The 15483-nt window shown below is 57.5% G+C and overlaps 3 protein-coding genes across 6 annotated transcripts in view; 1 reads left to right on the top strand and 2 right to left on the bottom strand.

Annotated features, from left to right (window-relative positions):
• Positions 1-1872, bottom strand: part of RNF123 (ring finger protein 123) — a 31420-nt gene extending 29548 nt beyond the window's left edge. Inside the window, exon 1 of the mRNA XM_029916815.1 lies at positions 1808-1872. The gene's annotated coding sequence lies outside the window, so the exon portion shown is untranslated. The remainder of the gene's footprint in view (positions 1-1807) is intronic.
• On the top strand, positions 27-5443 carry MST1 (macrophage stimulating 1). Of its 4 annotated transcripts, none has more exons than XM_029916822.1 (18): positions 27-112; positions 1525-1672; positions 1746-1858; positions 1942-2056; positions 2145-2281; positions 2360-2480; positions 2620-2738; positions 2920-3088; positions 3259-3389; positions 3472-3574; positions 3647-3807; positions 3894-3929; positions 4015-4135; positions 4297-4374; positions 4500-4646; positions 4728-4834; positions 4937-5076; positions 5204-5443. In XM_029916822.1, exons 2-18 carry the CDS (start codon positions 1593-1595, stop codon positions 5363-5365), a joined length of 2040 nt encoding a protein of 679 aa, XP_029772682.1. In that variant the 5' UTR covers positions 27-112; positions 1525-1592; the 3' UTR covers positions 5366-5443. The 4 variants fall into 4 exon arrangements, with proteins under 4 accessions (XP_029772682.1, XP_029772680.1, XP_029772681.1 ...); XM_029916820.1 differs by lacking the exon at positions 27-112 and adding an exon at positions 775-868 and having other exon boundaries at positions 3671-3807; XM_029916821.1 differs by lacking the exon at positions 27-112 and adding an exon at positions 798-868.
• Positions 5444-5833: 390 nt separating this feature from the next.
• APEH (acylaminoacyl-peptide hydrolase) lies at positions 5834-14756 on the bottom strand. Its single transcript, XM_029917785.1, has 22 exons — positions 14706-14756; positions 14498-14630; positions 13817-13943; positions 13312-13405; positions 13137-13212; positions 12884-13047; positions 12592-12729; positions 12402-12493; positions 12284-12324; positions 12078-12199; positions 11510-11570; positions 10230-10327; positions 9536-9587; positions 8615-8703; positions 8049-8187; positions 7496-7579; positions 7335-7415; positions 6901-6989; positions 6602-6792; positions 6391-6493; positions 6198-6304; positions 5834-6107 (listed from the first exon to the last, which is right to left on the bottom strand). The coding sequence occupies exons 1-22, from the start codon at positions 14715-14717 to the stop codon at positions 6002-6004; spliced, it is 2199 nt and encodes a 732-aa protein (XP_029773645.1). The 5' UTR covers positions 14718-14756; the 3' UTR covers positions 5834-6001.
• Between the last annotated feature and the right edge of the window lie 727 nt (positions 14757-15483).

Below are 15483 nucleotides of genomic sequence, written 5' to 3'. Positions count from 1 at the left end.
AGAGGGAGCCCCCTCGTGGCTCCAACCAGGGTGGTTCCGGGCCTTTGCGTCGCCGGACAGCCCAACCGCCTCCGACCCCCTCCTGCGCAGCAGAAGCTCCTAGCCTAGCCAGGTCGGAACGCTACATACTAACTGGGAGCCCCAGGCCGCCTATCTCGACTCCTACCCATACCTGGGGGCCCAGCCAGAGGTCCCAAGGCCATTTGAAAGGCTATCTGCCAGGTCCTGCTACCTGTTACCCCCATTTCCATTCAGGCCAGACAGGTCGCCTCTATTACCTTTCCTGGGATGGCACCTGTGGCAGCACGAGGGGAGCCTCTCTGGGCTCTGCTGCCAGGGGCGTGGGCTGACCTGCCTACAGCTGGGGCCGATAAGCCAGCAAAAGGGGAAGGCTGCTTTGAGGCTGGGTCAGGGAACATTTGCCACTTTATAAGGAAAAGCTGGGGCTCAGAAGAGATTAAGATCACACCACCCAGGGCTCCCCAGCCTCTGACAGCAATTATGTCCACACTAACCTCCCGTTCGGAGCAATGTGGGCTGCAGGGTGCTCCAACTTTACCCCAGGGCACATCAAGTGTCCCCACTGAAACTTTCCAGCACCTGGCCACTGCATAGGACAGAGTAAGGGGACTGACATTTCATCCAGGGGGCCTGAGGCCTGACCCAACCCCCATTCCTGCCACTGGGTCTCAGGTCAGGCTCTAGCAGGCCTGGTGTGGGGGTGTGGAGGCAGAACCACCCAATCCCGAAGGGACAGGTTTCACAACTTCCTGGATGGGGCTGTGGTGGGTCACAGTGCAGCCTTCAGCCAGGAGGATGGGGTGGTTCCCACTGCTGCTGCTTCTGACACAGTGCTCAGGGGTCCCTGGTGAGTGCTCCCATCCCCGATCCCCCAAGTGCCTTCAGGAAGGAGTCAGCCCTAGCTAGGCCTAGCCTGCTGTTCAAGCCAGGAGCTCACTTGCCTACCAGGCATGGAGCAATGAGTGCTCTTAGCTACTTGGGCAGAGCTGGACAGCCCCAGGAATGCATATACACACTGCCTATTCAGGCCTGAGTTAGAACATCTGCTGAAGCATTGAGACAGCGTTGAAACCGCATGGAGGCAAGCACACATTCAGGCAATTATCCCTCATGAACCTGCTCTAACCCTCTAACCTAACATATGCCCTAGTGCTGATGAGAGCTCAGACTTGGACTCAGAATGCCTGGGTTGGGCGTTTACTGGGTAATATAACAGCTCTGAGCCTTAGCATTCTCATCTGAGAGAAGAAGTGAGCTCTACAGGGCAAGCATCATCACCCACTGCTCTCATTAAGTGTAGGTTTTAGACCTGAGCCTAGTGCCTTGCCCACTAAATAGACATTGGTGATAACTATCATGTCTGGGCCTGCTTCTCCCACCCTGTACAGGGGTCTGAGCCTTGAACATGGCCATAAGGTCCATCCCAGAGACCTTGTAGCTTTGATGAACCAAGTGTGGATGTGCTGATATAAATGCACTGACATGCACACCCACCTCCTGTAGGGCAGCGCTCGCCCTTAAATGACTTCCAGGTGCTCCGGGGTACAGAGCTGCAACACCTGCTACATGCAATGGGGCCTGGGCCTTGGCAAGAACAGGTGGCAGATGCTGAGGAGTGTGCAAGGCGTTGCGGGCCCCTACTGGACTGCAGGTGAGTGGCCACAGGACCTAGATATGACTGGGTGGCAGGGGAACCTGGGTAACTCTGTGCCTTGTCCTCCCAGGGCCTTCCACTACAATGTGAGCAGCCACGGTTGCCAACTGCTGCCATGGACCCAATACTCACCCCATACACAGCTGCAACGTTCAGGGCGCTGTGATCTCTTCCAAAAGAAAGGTAAGTGGCTGTGGAGAAGGGTGGGCCACAGATAGGGCTGCTGAGGCCTCAGGCCTTATGGACAATGGGTCTCTTGCTCCCAGACTATGTGCGGACCTGCGTGATGGACAATGGGGTCAAGTACCGTGGTACGGTGGCCATCACCACTGGTGGCCTACCCTGCCAGCGCTGGAGCCATAGGTTCCCCAATGACCACAAGTAAGGCAGACACCTCCCTTCCGTCCCTGCTGGGCTGGGGCCTGCCTCCACCCCAGCACACACTGAATTGCTGCTCTTTGCCCCTCAGGTACACCCCCACACTCCAGAATGGCTTGGAGGAGAACTTCTGCCGAAACCCCGACGGGGACCCGGGAGGTCCCTGGTGCTACACGACAGACCCTGCAGTGCGCTTCCAGAGCTGCGGCATCAAGTCCTGCCGGGAAGGTAAGCGGCTCTGGGTCCAAATTGGAGTGAAGAACACGCCCACGCCAGTCCACGAACCCACCGGCCCTGTCTCGCCAGCCGCTTGCGTTTGGTGCAACGGCGAGGAGTATCGTGGCGCAGTGGACCACACTGAGTCGGGACGCGAGTGTCAGCGCTGGGACCTGCAGAGTCCGCACGCGCACCCCTTTGAGCCGGGCAAGTACGCGTGGGCGGGCTCCGCACCTCCGGGGCCAGGCTAGGGGAGGGGCCAGGACTCAAGGGGCTGGACCGGGGAAAAGGCTGGGGGCCGGTAGTGCCCGAGTCCCAGGGTCTTGTTCACGTCCTGCTACCGCTCCCAGGTTCCTTGACAAAGATCTAGACGACAACTATTGCCGGAATCCGGACGGCTCCGAGCGGCCCTGGTGCTATACCACTGACCCGAAGGTGGAGCGAGAGTTCTGCGACCTCCCACGCTGCGGTAGGGCCCGGGGGCGGGGCCTGGGAGGGCACTTGGGAAACGTGGGGGGCGTGGCCTGGCAAGGGAGAGAGGAGCGACTGGGCGTGACCTGGAGGTGGACCCACTGGAGTTGGACTCCGCCTCAGCCCCAGCCCGGGTCTCAGCTCCCGCTCGGGTTCCGACGAACCTTGGTCCATCCAAGGGTCGGAGGGACAGCCGCGCCACGAGGCCACGACGGTCAGTTGCTTCCGTGGGAAGGGCGAGGGCTACAGGGGCACGGCCAACACCACCGCCGCGGGCGTACCCTGCCAGCGGTGGGACGCACAGAACCCGCACCAGCATCGTTTTGCTCCAGAGAAATACGCGTGCAAGTGAGGTGGCGGGTCGCCGCTGGGGGCGTGCTCTGCGGCAGGGACGTCGGGAGCGGGGTCCTGGGGCGGGGCTTGAAGAAAGGCGGGGTGTGAGGCGGGGGTGCTCCAGCCAGAGGCTGGCTGGCCCGCGGGTTGGGCTCCACTAATAGCTGAGAGGAGCGCCCGCCCAGGGACCTTCGGGAGAACTTCTGCCGGAACCCCGACGGCTCGGAGGCGCCTTGGTGTTTTACGTCGCGGCCTGGCATGCGCGTGGCCTTCTGCTACCAGATCCGGCGCTGCGCCAACGACGTGCGGCCCGAGGGTAAGACACAAGCTGGAACTGGAGGCATGGAGTGGAAGGACTGGGGCAAAAACCCACTAATAGCCGTCCCCGCCCGTCGCAGACTGCTACCACGGCGTGGGGGAGCGGTATCGTGGCTCGGTCAACAGGACCCGCAAAGGTGTCCCGTGCCAGCACTGGTCCGCAGAGATGCCACACAAGCCGCAGTGAGTCGGCCCGTGCGCCCGGCCCCTCCCCTGTACAGCCCTAGAGCGGCAGGGTAGGGATTATCCCACTAGGATTTTGCTCCCTCACCCACTCAGGTTCACACCCACTTCCGCCCCCCACGCGCATCTGAAGGAGAACTTTTGCCGGAACCCGGACAGGGATAGCCACGGGCCCTGGTGCTACACTACGGACCCAGGTACTCCATTCGACTACTGTGCACTGCGACGCTGCGGTAAGCGAGCCTCCCTCTGGGCCCTGCCCCCAGCCTCCACCAGTGAAGGCTGGCTCCTTCAAGGAAGGTGAACTTGGTTCTTTCAGATGACGACCAACCACCGTCCATCCTGGAGCCTCCAGGTGTGCACTTGGGCCAGGCTTGAGTTGGGGTCTCTTCGGGGCCTCCATCCAATGGGAGTTTCCCGCAGCCCATCCTATCCCTCAGACCAGGTGGTGTTTGAGAAGTGTGGCAAGAGGGTGACCCGCCTGGACCAGCAGCGCTCCAAGCTGCGTGTGGTGGGGGGCCAGCCTGGGAACTCGCCCTGGACAGTCAGCTTGCGCAATCGGTGAGGCACAACTGCCTCTCCTCAAGAGAGGAGCTGAGGATATATACCCTCTGCTTATGCCAGGGGAGTGGGAACTTGTCCCTGGCCTCAGAAGTCCTGGCCAAGAGGTGGCAGGTACAGCCTGTGTCCCAGAACTCAGTTTTCTCCTAACCTCTATCCAGGCAGGGCCAGCATTTCTGCGGGGGTTCCCTAGTGAAGGAGCAGTGGGTACTGACTGCCCGGCAGTGCTTCTCCTCCTGGTGAGCCTCCCTTGGATTTGGGTACTGGCCCCCTGCCTTCCTCTTCCCCTTGGCTACCTTTCCTAGGTGAGCCTTGGGGCAGCAGACTATGAGTCATGACTAATCTAGCAGAGCTTTACCCCCAGCCATGTGCCTCTCATGGGCTATGAGGTGTGGTTGGGCACCTTGTTCCAGAACCCACAGCCAGGAGAGCCAGGCCTGCAGCAGGTCCCTGTGGCCAAGATGGTGTGTGGGCCCTCAGGCTCCCAGCTTGTTCTCCTCAAGCTGGAGAGGTATGTGACAAGTCAAGAAGGTGTGAGGTGGGGCTGAGCCTTGTGGGCTCACATCCTGAGTGCCTTCATTTCCCCTTAAAGACCTGTGACCCTGAACCAGCGAGTGGCCCTGATCTGCCTGCCCCCTGAGAGGTATGTGGTGCGACCAGGGACCAAGTGTGAGATCGCAGGCTGGGGTGAGACCAAAGGTAAGAAAAAGCACAGCACAGGGGCGTGGACTACCTTAGGCCAGGAGGCCTAGCCTCAGATTCTACTCAAAGGTCCTCTCCTTCCCATTCCTCTCACTGTAGGTACAGGGAATAACAAAGTCCTAAATGTGGCCTCGCTGAATGTCATCTCCAACCAGGAATGTAACATCAAGCACCGAGGACGCGTACGGGAGAGTGAGATGTGCACTGAGGGACTTTTGGCCCCTGTAGGTGCTTGTGAGGTCTGTACCAGGGTCCCATTCCCAGCTCAGGGAGGGTCTGGGAAGCTGAAAATGGACTACTTTATCTACAAAGGGGCTAGTCTGTCTCATGGCTTAGGGTTCTCTTACTAGTTCTTCCATCTACCAGGGTGACTACGGAGGCCCACTTGCCTGCTTTACCCATGACTGCTGGGTCCTGGAGGGAATTATAATCCCCAACCGAGTGTGTGCCCGGCCCCGCTGGCCAGCCATCTTCATGCGTGTCTCTGTGTTTACGGACTGGATTCACAAGGTCATTCGGCTGGGCTAAGCCCAGCCTTCAATCCCATTTACTTTGGAGAGAACAAAGCTTCCTGTCAGACATAAAGCTGCCCCTCCTCTTTACACCCATGCAGGGTGCTTCTTAGCCTCTGCTAGGAAATCAATTGGTGTATGCACGTGGTTCAAGCCCAGCCTAGCTGGGTCAGGAGACCTGGTTTTAGGACTACCTTAGCCTGTGGCCACTGTGGAAGGGCAGGACCTCACTAGTTCCACAAATTGTTGGTAAGAGAAGGATGGTGTAGGGCAGTTTCTAACAGAAGGAGCTGCATTAGAGATAGTGAGCCTGGGGGTATCCCAGTTGGCCATGACAGGCAACGGCTGACCCTCTCATTGTCCCCTCCCTCTCACATTGGAGGTAGGTAAGGTCCTTAAGGTTACCACACCCAGAGACTATGGTCTCTAAACCCCAAGGGTGAGGCTGGGGTTAGGGATGGCTTGGTACAAAGTACCAGCAGGAACCAGACGCTGTGTCCTCATTTATTATGACTGTATAGCCTACATTCCCCAGCTCACCCATCCATGGAGTCCAGAGCCCAGGAATCCTCTCGCCGATCTGCCAGACCCTGGGGCTCTCCAAGAGGGAAGTGTGGCTTATGCCAACCAGCTCATGCAGGGAGGCATGGCTTCAGCTGCCCAAGTGCATGTGCAGCCAGAGCAAAGCATTCATGAAGCTGTCTGACTCCACCTCCACTTCTGAAAGTGCATGGGTGCTTTTGGGATACAGCAGGAGCCTGTAGTGGTTGGGCAGCAATGTTTGAGATTGGAGGGTTCTCCCCTGCTCACCTGCCCGCCAGCTGCCAGGGCTGTCCTGATGCACTCACCGAACAGGCACGTTCCGGGCCTTGAGGGCACGGTAATACTCCATGCCCTGCTTGAAGGGCACACGCCGGTCCTCCTGGCCCAGCATCAATAGTAGTGGTGTCTTCACCTGGGGATGTGGGGAGTGGTGGTGAGCAGGGCTCCCAAGGCTCTGGACAGATTGGTAGCACATTGGGCAGAGGGAGGGATGCGTACCTGAGGGATATACTTGATGGGTGACTTGTCTAGCATCTCAGCCCACACGCTGAGGTCTGGCAGGCAGTCGTTGCTGTAGAGGAAGCCAGCCTCCACCACGCACCTGCAAGACACTGCATTGAAGCAGCCCCAGGAGCCCTGAAGCCTGCACGCCCTCCACAGGGGTATGAGGGGAGACCGAGGAGGGCAGGGACCTGTGGAGCACACTCACCAGTCAGGGATGTCCGTGGAGCCCATCATGGAGGCGATGTTGATCACAGGGTTCCTCACTACACAGGCACTGTAGGTCTCAGGGTACTGACCGATCAAGTGGCAGGAAAGGAAGCCACCGTGGGAACCACCCATAAGAGCTACTCGGTCAGCATCAAAATGTTCCTCCTGGAGCACCTGCTCTACTGCAAACTACAGGGTAGGGGCAGAATGTGCTGCAGCCCGCTGCTTGCTCGGCTGAGTGGAGCACACCCCAACGGTTTACCCTCCAGCCTATCCAGAAGCCCCAGCCCCTACTACCTGGACATCCTTCACATCCTGGTAGCCCACATTGCCGGGAAGGGAGAAGATGCTGTCCTGGCCAAAACCCGTAGAGCCACGATAATTCACTGGAAGCCAGAGAGGAACCAGACAGGGTGGTTAAGTGACATTCCCAGCTGTTGGGACACTCTTCCCACCCATCTGTGAAGCAGGCCTGGAGGCCAGCTGTACCACAGACTGTCAAGGCGAAGAGGCTAAGAGATTTGAGGCCATTGCCCGGTGACCACAGCACTCTTTCTGTGGAAGTTCCCATGGAGCCTGAGGCTGGGCCGGGCCAGTTCCTGGTGATGGTTGCCAGGTCCAGGCTGCAGAGAAGCCTGGAGACCAGGGTGGTACCTGTAATCCTTGTATAAACCAGGTGACCCCATCACCCTCCACAGCCTTACCACTGTTGCAGTGCCCTGCTCACTCACCTAAGAGTACTGCAAAACCCATTTTGCAAAGCATGGCTGGAAACAGCATCCAGGCAGTGACAAAGGATGAATGGGGTCCCCCTGCAGACATGGAGCAGAGGGTGAAAGAGCCAGCTAGGACACGTGATGGGAGGGCAGGGACTCTTAGACTAAATGCCTACCGTGGGGCATGACGACCATGGGCACTTGGGTCTTATCTGGAGGGTTGCTGGGCTGCAGAAGGATTGCTTCAAAGTCAAGGCCAGCTGTAGGGAAAGGACAGCAGTCAGGAGAGTCACTGCTGCCGCCCAGGGGCTTCCTGAGCTGTAGCTACAGGTCTGGGGCTGACCTCTGGAAGAGTGCTCTGGGCAAGGTAACTGGGCCAAGACACTTGGACCCCAGGAATCACTTTCCCATCCTAATCAAGGAGCCCCACTCTGTAGGGACAACATTCTGGATGAGAGGTGGCCAGAGATCTCAAATAAGGCCTGTCTTCTTTGAGCCTTGGTTTTTCCATCACAGATTTGGCCTGGTGATGCCCAGCCCTGATACCCAGAGTAGGCACCCAGATACCCAGATGCTATTGCCCATGACCATGCACAAGAGGAACAGAAAACCTCTTAGAGGTAATCCCAAGAAACCCCACAATGTGAGACCAGAGGCAAGAACGCTGACCACAGAAGCTGTGTGCTGGGGAACTGGGAAAAGGTGTCCCTCTGCCATGGCCCAGCTCACCATACTGCACGTTCTCTAGCTCTGGCGGTGGCTGCAGTACCCGGATGGCCCAGGAGATGTCAGGAATAGGCTCGGCCTCCTCCAGGGACACCCACAGTACTGCCTGCTCCTTCCCTGCAGGAGGCAGGAACCCAACTTTCTGCCAAGGGGAAAGAATGTGTCATAGGTGGCTTGGCTGCCTCCCTGCCCTTCTACCTCTGCCCAGCATGGGAGGTGGACAGCTCTCACTATGCTGGGCCTTCAACCCAGCTCCAGAGGGAGTCCTGTTGTGAGCTGGTAAATAGAGTCACAAACACACACACTTGAGCCTTTAGGTTCTACTATCTCCTTGTGCTCTATTATGCCAGAGTATTGGCCACCTTCCCTGGCACCCTGTTCTTTACAGAGCAGACCTACACCTGGTGTTCCTCCCAATGGGTGCCAGACTTTGTGGGCCATCCTGGGCCTGCGTCTTGGGTCTCTCACATGCTGACCAGCCATAGTCAGACTCGGGCCAGTACTCTGACCTGGGGCGTTCTGCCTACTCAGAACCCTCACCTCCTGGTCTGGGACCCATCAACACTCACCAGGCTTGGGGGCAGGTTGGGTGTGGAGAACTGTGCCACCATGAGGTCCTGGTCAATTGTGAGCAGCTTCCAGCTTCCACCAGAACCCCCTGGAGAAGGCAGATGCTACCACCTTTCCCACCCACTCCCTGCATAACCAGAGTCCCAGGCTGGTGGCAGTATACCAAGGTGCCCCCTTTACCTTGCAAAGCAAAGGGATATCCACAAAGGGTTTCACAAACTCCCTACTGCACACAGACATGGGTGAGCCTCCTGCTTAGTCCCTTGTTTATCCAGCAGATGCTAACTAAGCCCAGGGACTTCCAAATCTGGGGACACAGCAGATCACCATGGCACATCCACCCACCACTTAATGACTGCAATCATTAAGGGTGGCAGCTAGGCCAAGGGGGTTGGACTGCTGCTGATTCTGGGCAATGGGGTCCAAGGAGCTTCTTAAGCAGGGAGTATATGATGAGATACAGTTTAGGAACAATACTTTGAAAGCTTTGTGAAGGAATGACTATCATCCAGGCAGATAGAAGGCTCAAAAGACATTTGAGGGGCAGAGTCACAGGCCCACATAAAAGGAAGATGAGGGAGCCAACACAAGGGTTTTTATGGGCCTTGAGATGGTAGAGCTTCCTGTCTGAGGTTTTGGAAGTTGGGGAAGGATGACTCTGGAAGATCTTGGCAAGAGAAATTTTGTAGGTTTGAGGCGCAGGGGGTGCGCGGAGGCAGGGCCGGGATGTGCAGAGCAGGGTGGAGCAAGGGAGGCAGTCTGTTGGCTGGGAAGATCCTGCATGGTCAGGGTCCTTGAGAGACGCAGTAAAGGCTGCAGGGCAGTTAGCAGTGCAGAGTGGCCAAGAGTGCAATGACTGCCCCGTGTGCAGTTCCAGTCCCACCCCTGGCCTGGCTGGCTTGCCCACCAGCCCTGCTCACCAGCAGTCAGAGAGGTCACGGTGCCCATTTGGGTGTCCACAACAAACAGGTCCTGAAGCAAAGGGGATCCCACATGTGGCACCACATCCAAGAGCCCTATGAGTCCCTCTCCCACCTTCTCTCTTAGGGACCCGTGGGCCAGGGCAAGGCTGTGAGCTACTATGGCAACAGCTCTTTGGTGCAGTCAGTAGTGGCTTGAAGGCCTGGACTCAAATCCCAGCCCCATCACAACATGCTGCCTGACCCTGGGCAAGGCAAGGCAAGGCAAGGCAAGGCAAGGCAAGGAATGCCTCTGAGCCCCTGACCTAGCAGGAGGCACAAATGATATCACAGTCAAAGAAAAGTCTGGCACACTATAGGTGTCCCCACCCAATCTTTAGGAGAAAGCCTCTGTCTCATCTCTATCAGTTCCCCGTATGGTGTTTGGGTGCCCACTCTCATGGCAGCCCCCTTGTCCAGCTGGAAATGCCTGGGGAAAGGGGAATCACACCTTTGCCTCAGGAGAAAAGGCCAAGGGCTCTGTTGTGGGGCACCAGGGCAGGCAGCAGCTTCCTCAAGAAAAAGTCAGTCCAGGACAGGGGCAGGCAGGGAGGGCACTCGTACGACCGTGGCTAGGAATTCCAGCCAGCAGTGTGCATATGCCCAGGGTTCCTGGAGGTTGGTCAGAGTCTGCCTCTCAACACAGGGCCCTTACCTGCCGGCTACGCTGAGCTGAGTCGAAAATCACTCTTTGGCTGTCAGCTGACCAGCATCCCAAAGGCAGAAGGCTGCAGTAGATCCCAGAGAAGTTCTCTGCAAAGATGGGAGGGCTGAGGGCTATATCTGACAGTGGAGGTATGGGAGGCCAAAACTATGAGGCAGGCTGGGCTCCTGGGGAATTCACCCGAGGCCTCTGCAGCTGTGACAGAATGTCCTACACATGGAGGTACCCTAGGTGATGAGGGGCTGCCTGAAGAGGGGGCTGGGGGGAGACACCCCTGAGGACGCAGGAGAGGCAGAGTTCAAGAGCATCTGAGAAAAACCATAGCTCCTTAGAAGAAAAGCACTGGCTCTCCTATGAGCTGCTCTTTTTGGGCCCCTCATAGGCACCAAGTGCTATAACCAAGGTGACACCTATCTTCCATTATGGTGGCTAGTAGAATGACTGGCAAAGGGGGATGAATAAATTCCATGCTTTAATATCACTCATTTAACCCTCACTGCTGCTATAAAGAAGCAGAGATCCATCCCCCACAGATAATAAATGGAGCCCAGAGAGGTGAGAACACCATCCAAGGACCTATGGCTAATAAGGAACAGAGCTGGGATTCAGGCCAGCTCCCCACCACTGTGTATCCCAGCAACCCCAAAAGGAGATAAAGAGGCCATATCTTGTTTACGGACCCCTGGAACTCAGCAGGTGTCCTGAACAAAGAGACTGTAACCCCTCATGTCCTTGCGATGGTTCAGGATCCTAAACAAAGCAGTGAGCACTTGAGACTGTGACCAGACCTGTTGGCCAAGAGCCACCCACCCAGAGATCCCACTGACTTGGCTTGGATGGGACAAACACTAGGGCAGGGACTGGGAGCGGAACAATGCAGCACCCTTGAGCTTGGAGCGTCTCAAGTAGGACATTCCAACCTAGTGCACTTTCTGAGACCCCTTGAAACAGAGGATTTAACCAACCACTGGAAACATAAGGTCTACCTAAGAGCTACAGCACGGGGATGAAACCGTCTAAATCCCCTGCCAGCTTGGGCCACTCTGATCTCCGCTTTGGTCCGGCTGACTTCCTTCTATCAGAACTGCTCCCTATAGTGATGACCCCACTCCCTGTGCAGGCTGGTCATGGAGCTGGCCCAGCAGGGAGGGATACCTCAGATGGAGCCCAGGAAAGGAGAGCTGAGGCAGCTGGTCCTGCATGGGTATGACAGATGGAGGAGAAAAAGAACTGCAGGCTTCACTGCACCCACCCAGAGACACACCCCTTACCTCCCAGCTGCCGAGGCACGACGTCTACCACCACTGAAGTCACCCTGGTATACCAGTCATACTGCAAGAGAACACACCAAGGGACTGGCAGTGTCCTGAGGGCGAGAGCTCTGCACCCGTCCTCTTCTCTGATAACCCTGTTAGCCTCAGGGGAGGGGAGGACCTGAGACAAGCCCAATGTATCTCCTTTCTGGTGACCTGGACAGATGTCCGGAGGGGCCTCCGACTTTCACAAAGAGCCCAGCGCTCTTCTTGGGTAAGGACTAAGCCTCTAACTGCCCACTTATCCCAGCCCCTTGCAGAGCCTGACCAGATGAGAAGAAAAAGGAGAAGAATTCTTATAGACAGAGAATGTTCTAAGGTGATGAGTCCTGACAGTGCAAAGCCTCCCAGGCCAGCACTCTCTGCCTCTGGGGACTGGCCCTGGGAAGGCAGTAGAACGCACACCATCAGAGCACCCAGGACAGAAGGTCCACTTAGGGCCCCATGGGGAGGTGAACCTGACCCTTCTGCTCTCATCCACCATCCCTTCCTCTTGCTGACCACTCCCCGCCCACCTCCAGCTCACCAGACACAGCTGGCTACATTGATGATGGGGGATCAGAGATGGGTACTGCAGGTAGACAACACGACACTGGTCTGGGCTCAGCCGGGGAGAGGACACAGCCAGAGTGTCATCCGAGAGAAGCTCTAGACCAGATGAAAATGTGAGCATCAGGCAAGCTGGCAAGGCCAATGTGAGTCAGCAAAGCACAGGTGAGCACTAGCACTTACCACACTGACCCCCGGTGAGGTCCACATAGTAAAGGGCTGACCTGGAACCACCAGAGAGACACTCAGCTTCAGAGCCAGCCTGAGCTGTGAGGCCCCCTGTCCTGCTCTGCTTCCTCACCTGCGATTGGTGCAGAAGCGGATGCCCAGCCGGAAGGGCTCATGCCACCAGCCTACAAACACCACACCTGTGTCTCCAGGGGCCCAGAATGCCTGTAAACAAAACCACATGGCAATTGTGAACAAGGGGCAGTGGCTCAAGCAGGGCCCCCCCAGACTCTAGGAGTGGGGTAGGCCAAGTCAGTGCTAACCTGTCCAGGGGACACACTCTCAGGGACCCCCTCAAGCACAGAGATGTTGCCGCTCTCGATATCCAGCACGCAGAGCACCGGAGTGCTTTTGGAAGCCATGTTTTCTCCCCAGTCTTCGTAAAACACAAACTGATCCCCCTAAGAACACAAAATATTCAATGCCCAGCCTGTCTTGCCTGACCCCTAGAAGCCAGCGCTTTCCCAGTTCTGACAGGCACAATGTGGGCAGGGAGTACACTGAGCCCTAGGCTGCCCAGAAGGACCTTCTTGGACTAGCCATGAACGTGAGCACCTTGATGGCCTTGTCTGGCTTCTTTGGCCTGGTCATTTCATCATCACTGCCAGTGATGTCCAAGGCTTTTGTATGAAAGAAGGACTCAGCCTTGGGTCGCTTCTTCTCTGCCACATACAACAAGTGTGTCTCCGAGTGTGACCAGGACAGGCAGCCAAAGCAGTCTGGGTGCAAAGAACGCTGATTAGGGGGAGCCCTGGGCTATGGCTGCCCCTCCTGTCCACCCTGTCTGCTCACCAGCCAGCTGTCTCACCGTCCTCATATACAAGCCCATGTTTCTCCAGCAGTGACAGGTTGAAGCTCTTGAGCTTCCGGTTCTTCTCCCAGACCTGAGAACATCTGGGCATCAGGTTATTTGCCCCCCAACAGAGCCTCATCTGTGGGACTGAGCCCCCAGTTGCCCACCACCTGATCTCATGCAGACTCACCTCCAGGAACTGCTTCTCCTCCCCAGGGCCTGTGCCTCCAGTCTTGCGCAGCACGGCTTTCATGGCGCCTGAAGGAGAGTCTCTGCTCAAGAGCCTGAAGAGGGCATGGGTAGTAGTTCGGGATTACACAGCGATAGCCCCATCCTGCCCCCTTAGTGACTACACCTCTTAGACAAGATTCTTGAGACTTTGGACCCACATCAGCCACTGCAGCCCTTCTAGCTCTACCATGGCAGCTGGCCTTGCCTCTCCTGCCTGGGGCAGAGGCTTTACTCTCCCTATCCTCCCTAAAGCTCCATGGACTCTAGTCCAGGCCCAAATTTGGACCAAGCATTCAGTGCTTATCAGGCCATGTTACTAGAGACCACAGGAGCTCACAAGGGGCAAGAACCTGGCTCCTGGCCTCCCTTCAGAGCCTGACCTGCACCAAGGCACATGGCAGGCTTTCATAAAAGGTTTGCAGAAGGCTATGGCCTTGCCCACAAGCTTCTTCCCTCAAACTTACTCCCCGCGGGTCTCCACACTGTTGCCCGCAGGCCCTGAGAACACCACTGAGTCCCCATCGTGGAACACCAGGTACTGGCGGCAAAATCGGATGTTCTCCATGCGCTCCAGGTCCCTCTGTGTCCATTCTGTGAGGAGAGGCATGAGACTGCTAACGTGACTTGACCAGTCCCAGTACAGGCTCCTCTCAACACCACCCCCACCCCAGGAAGGCCCGGCCCACCTCCCCATTTTGTCTCCAGATACTCTGGATGCAGGATGGACAACACTTAGTCAGAATTCAGGTCTAGGCCTGAGCCGATGGCATGTCAAAAAAAGAAATCAGTACTGCTCCCAGTACCCACGTCCATCCTAGAACTTGAGGGGACCCTGGCACGTGTAAGGAATAGGGTGAGGGCCCACACCGTGTATCCCAGTCTGAATTCTACCCCACACCCTCAACTCATGCACTCGAGGGCACCATGCCATAACACGCCAAGCAGCGTCCCCCATACATCTCCTGAATGTAGGGTCCTCTGAGGGGTGCACCCTCCGCACCCTCCCACCCCCACTTTCTCCAAGCCCCGTCTTCCTCCACACACTCGTGTGCACTGTCAAGCAGCAAGCCCTCCACATCTCCCTTCTCTCCACGCGAGCGCGCAGTCCCGGAATGGACCCACTCGATTCCCCTCCATACACACACCGGTGTGCACCGTCCGATAGCGGCCCCCGTACTGCGTGGTGACATCCGGGCCCAGGCAGGCGGCGCTCAGCGCGGGCTGGCGACTAAGACCCCGGTACAGCGCCGCCGCCTCCTCGGGCTCGTTCAGCAGCACCTGCGCAGGGGACACACCAGGGTCAGGACCGGCCCGGGCTGAAAGGACCACGGGCACCGCGGGCCGAGCCCTCACCTGGCGCTCCATGATACTGCTCGGCCGCCGGGGCGGGGCTGGCGCCCGGAAGTGAGGCTCGGGGGCGGAGCCAGGAGCGGCCCCCGCCTACTTCAGCCACTGCGCGTCGCGGGAGGGGCGGGAGCTCCGACGAATAGGCGAGGACCCTCAGCAGAGGGACGGGATTTCGAGAGTGAAGACCAGGGTTCTGTGAGGGAGTAGTCTGAGCTTTGGACCCAGGAGTCCCGGAGGGTGGGGGCAGGGACCTCGAGGAAAGGAACGGCCATTTCGGGGCGGGCGAACTGGTCTGAGACCAAATCTAAGTCCTGGTACTGGGAGAGGAGGGAATGAGGTCTCTGAGGAGAGGGGCTGGCTCTAGGAAACGGGGTACAGTGGGGCGCCTGGGTGACTCAGTCGGTTAAGCGTCCGGCTTCCGGCTTCGGCTCAGGTCATGATCTCACGGTTCGTGGGTTCGAGCCCCGCGTCGGGCTCTGTGCTGACAGCTAGCTTAGAGCCTGGAGCTTGCTTTCGGATTCTGTGTCTCCCTCTCTCTCTGACCCTCCCCTGCTCATGCTATCGCTCTCTGTCTCTCAAAAATAAATTTAAAAAAAAACATAAAAAAACTTAAAGAAGAAAAAAAAAGGAAACGGAGTACAGGATCCGTCTCTAGGCCGTGCGAGGCCTGTGAGCAGTTAACGCAGCTCGAGTGAGGAGTTGAGGTCTGCGTCGGGAATGGCCAGTGAGGTGAGAGAAGCTAGGTCGGACGGGGGTGGGCCCTAAGAAGGACAGGGCCGGGGCG

This window comes from Suricata suricatta, chromosome 12, assembly GCF_006229205.1.
Source record: "Suricata suricatta isolate VVHF042 chromosome 12, meerkat_22Aug2017_6uvM2_HiC, whole genome shotgun sequence".
NCBI lineage: Eukaryota > Metazoa > Chordata > Mammalia > Carnivora > Herpestidae > Suricata > Suricata suricatta.
Note: the sequence above shows the minus strand (reverse complement) of the source record. Positions and strands in the feature narration are given on the sequence as shown.

What these genes read in the sequence shown, in the direction of transcription:
- MST1 (XM_029916820.1), top strand. Translation starts at nt 775, where the DNA reads ATGGGGCTGTGGTGGGTCACAGTGCAGCCTTCAGCCAGGAGGATGGGG. An exon ending in CATCAAGTCCTGCCGGGAAG is followed by an intron (nt 2,282 to 2,359) that starts GTAAGCGGCTCT and finishes CTGTCTCGCCAG; the next exon opens with CCGCTTGCGTTTGGTGCAAC. An exon ending in AGGCTGGGGTGAGACCAAAG is followed by an intron (nt 4,835 to 4,936) that starts GTAAGAAAAAGC and finishes CTCTCACTGTAG; the next exon opens with GTACAGGGAATAACAAAGTC.
- APEH (XM_029917785.1), bottom strand. An exon ending in TCCACGGACATCCCTGACTG is followed by an intron (nt 6,494 to 6,601) that starts GTGAGTGTGCTC and finishes AGTGTCTTGCAG; the next exon opens with GTGCGTGGTGGAGGCTGGCT. An exon ending in GCCCGGAACGTGCCTGTTCG is followed by an intron (nt 6,108 to 6,197) that starts GTGAGTGCATCA and finishes CAACCACTACAG; the next exon opens with GCTCCTGCTGTATCCCAAAA.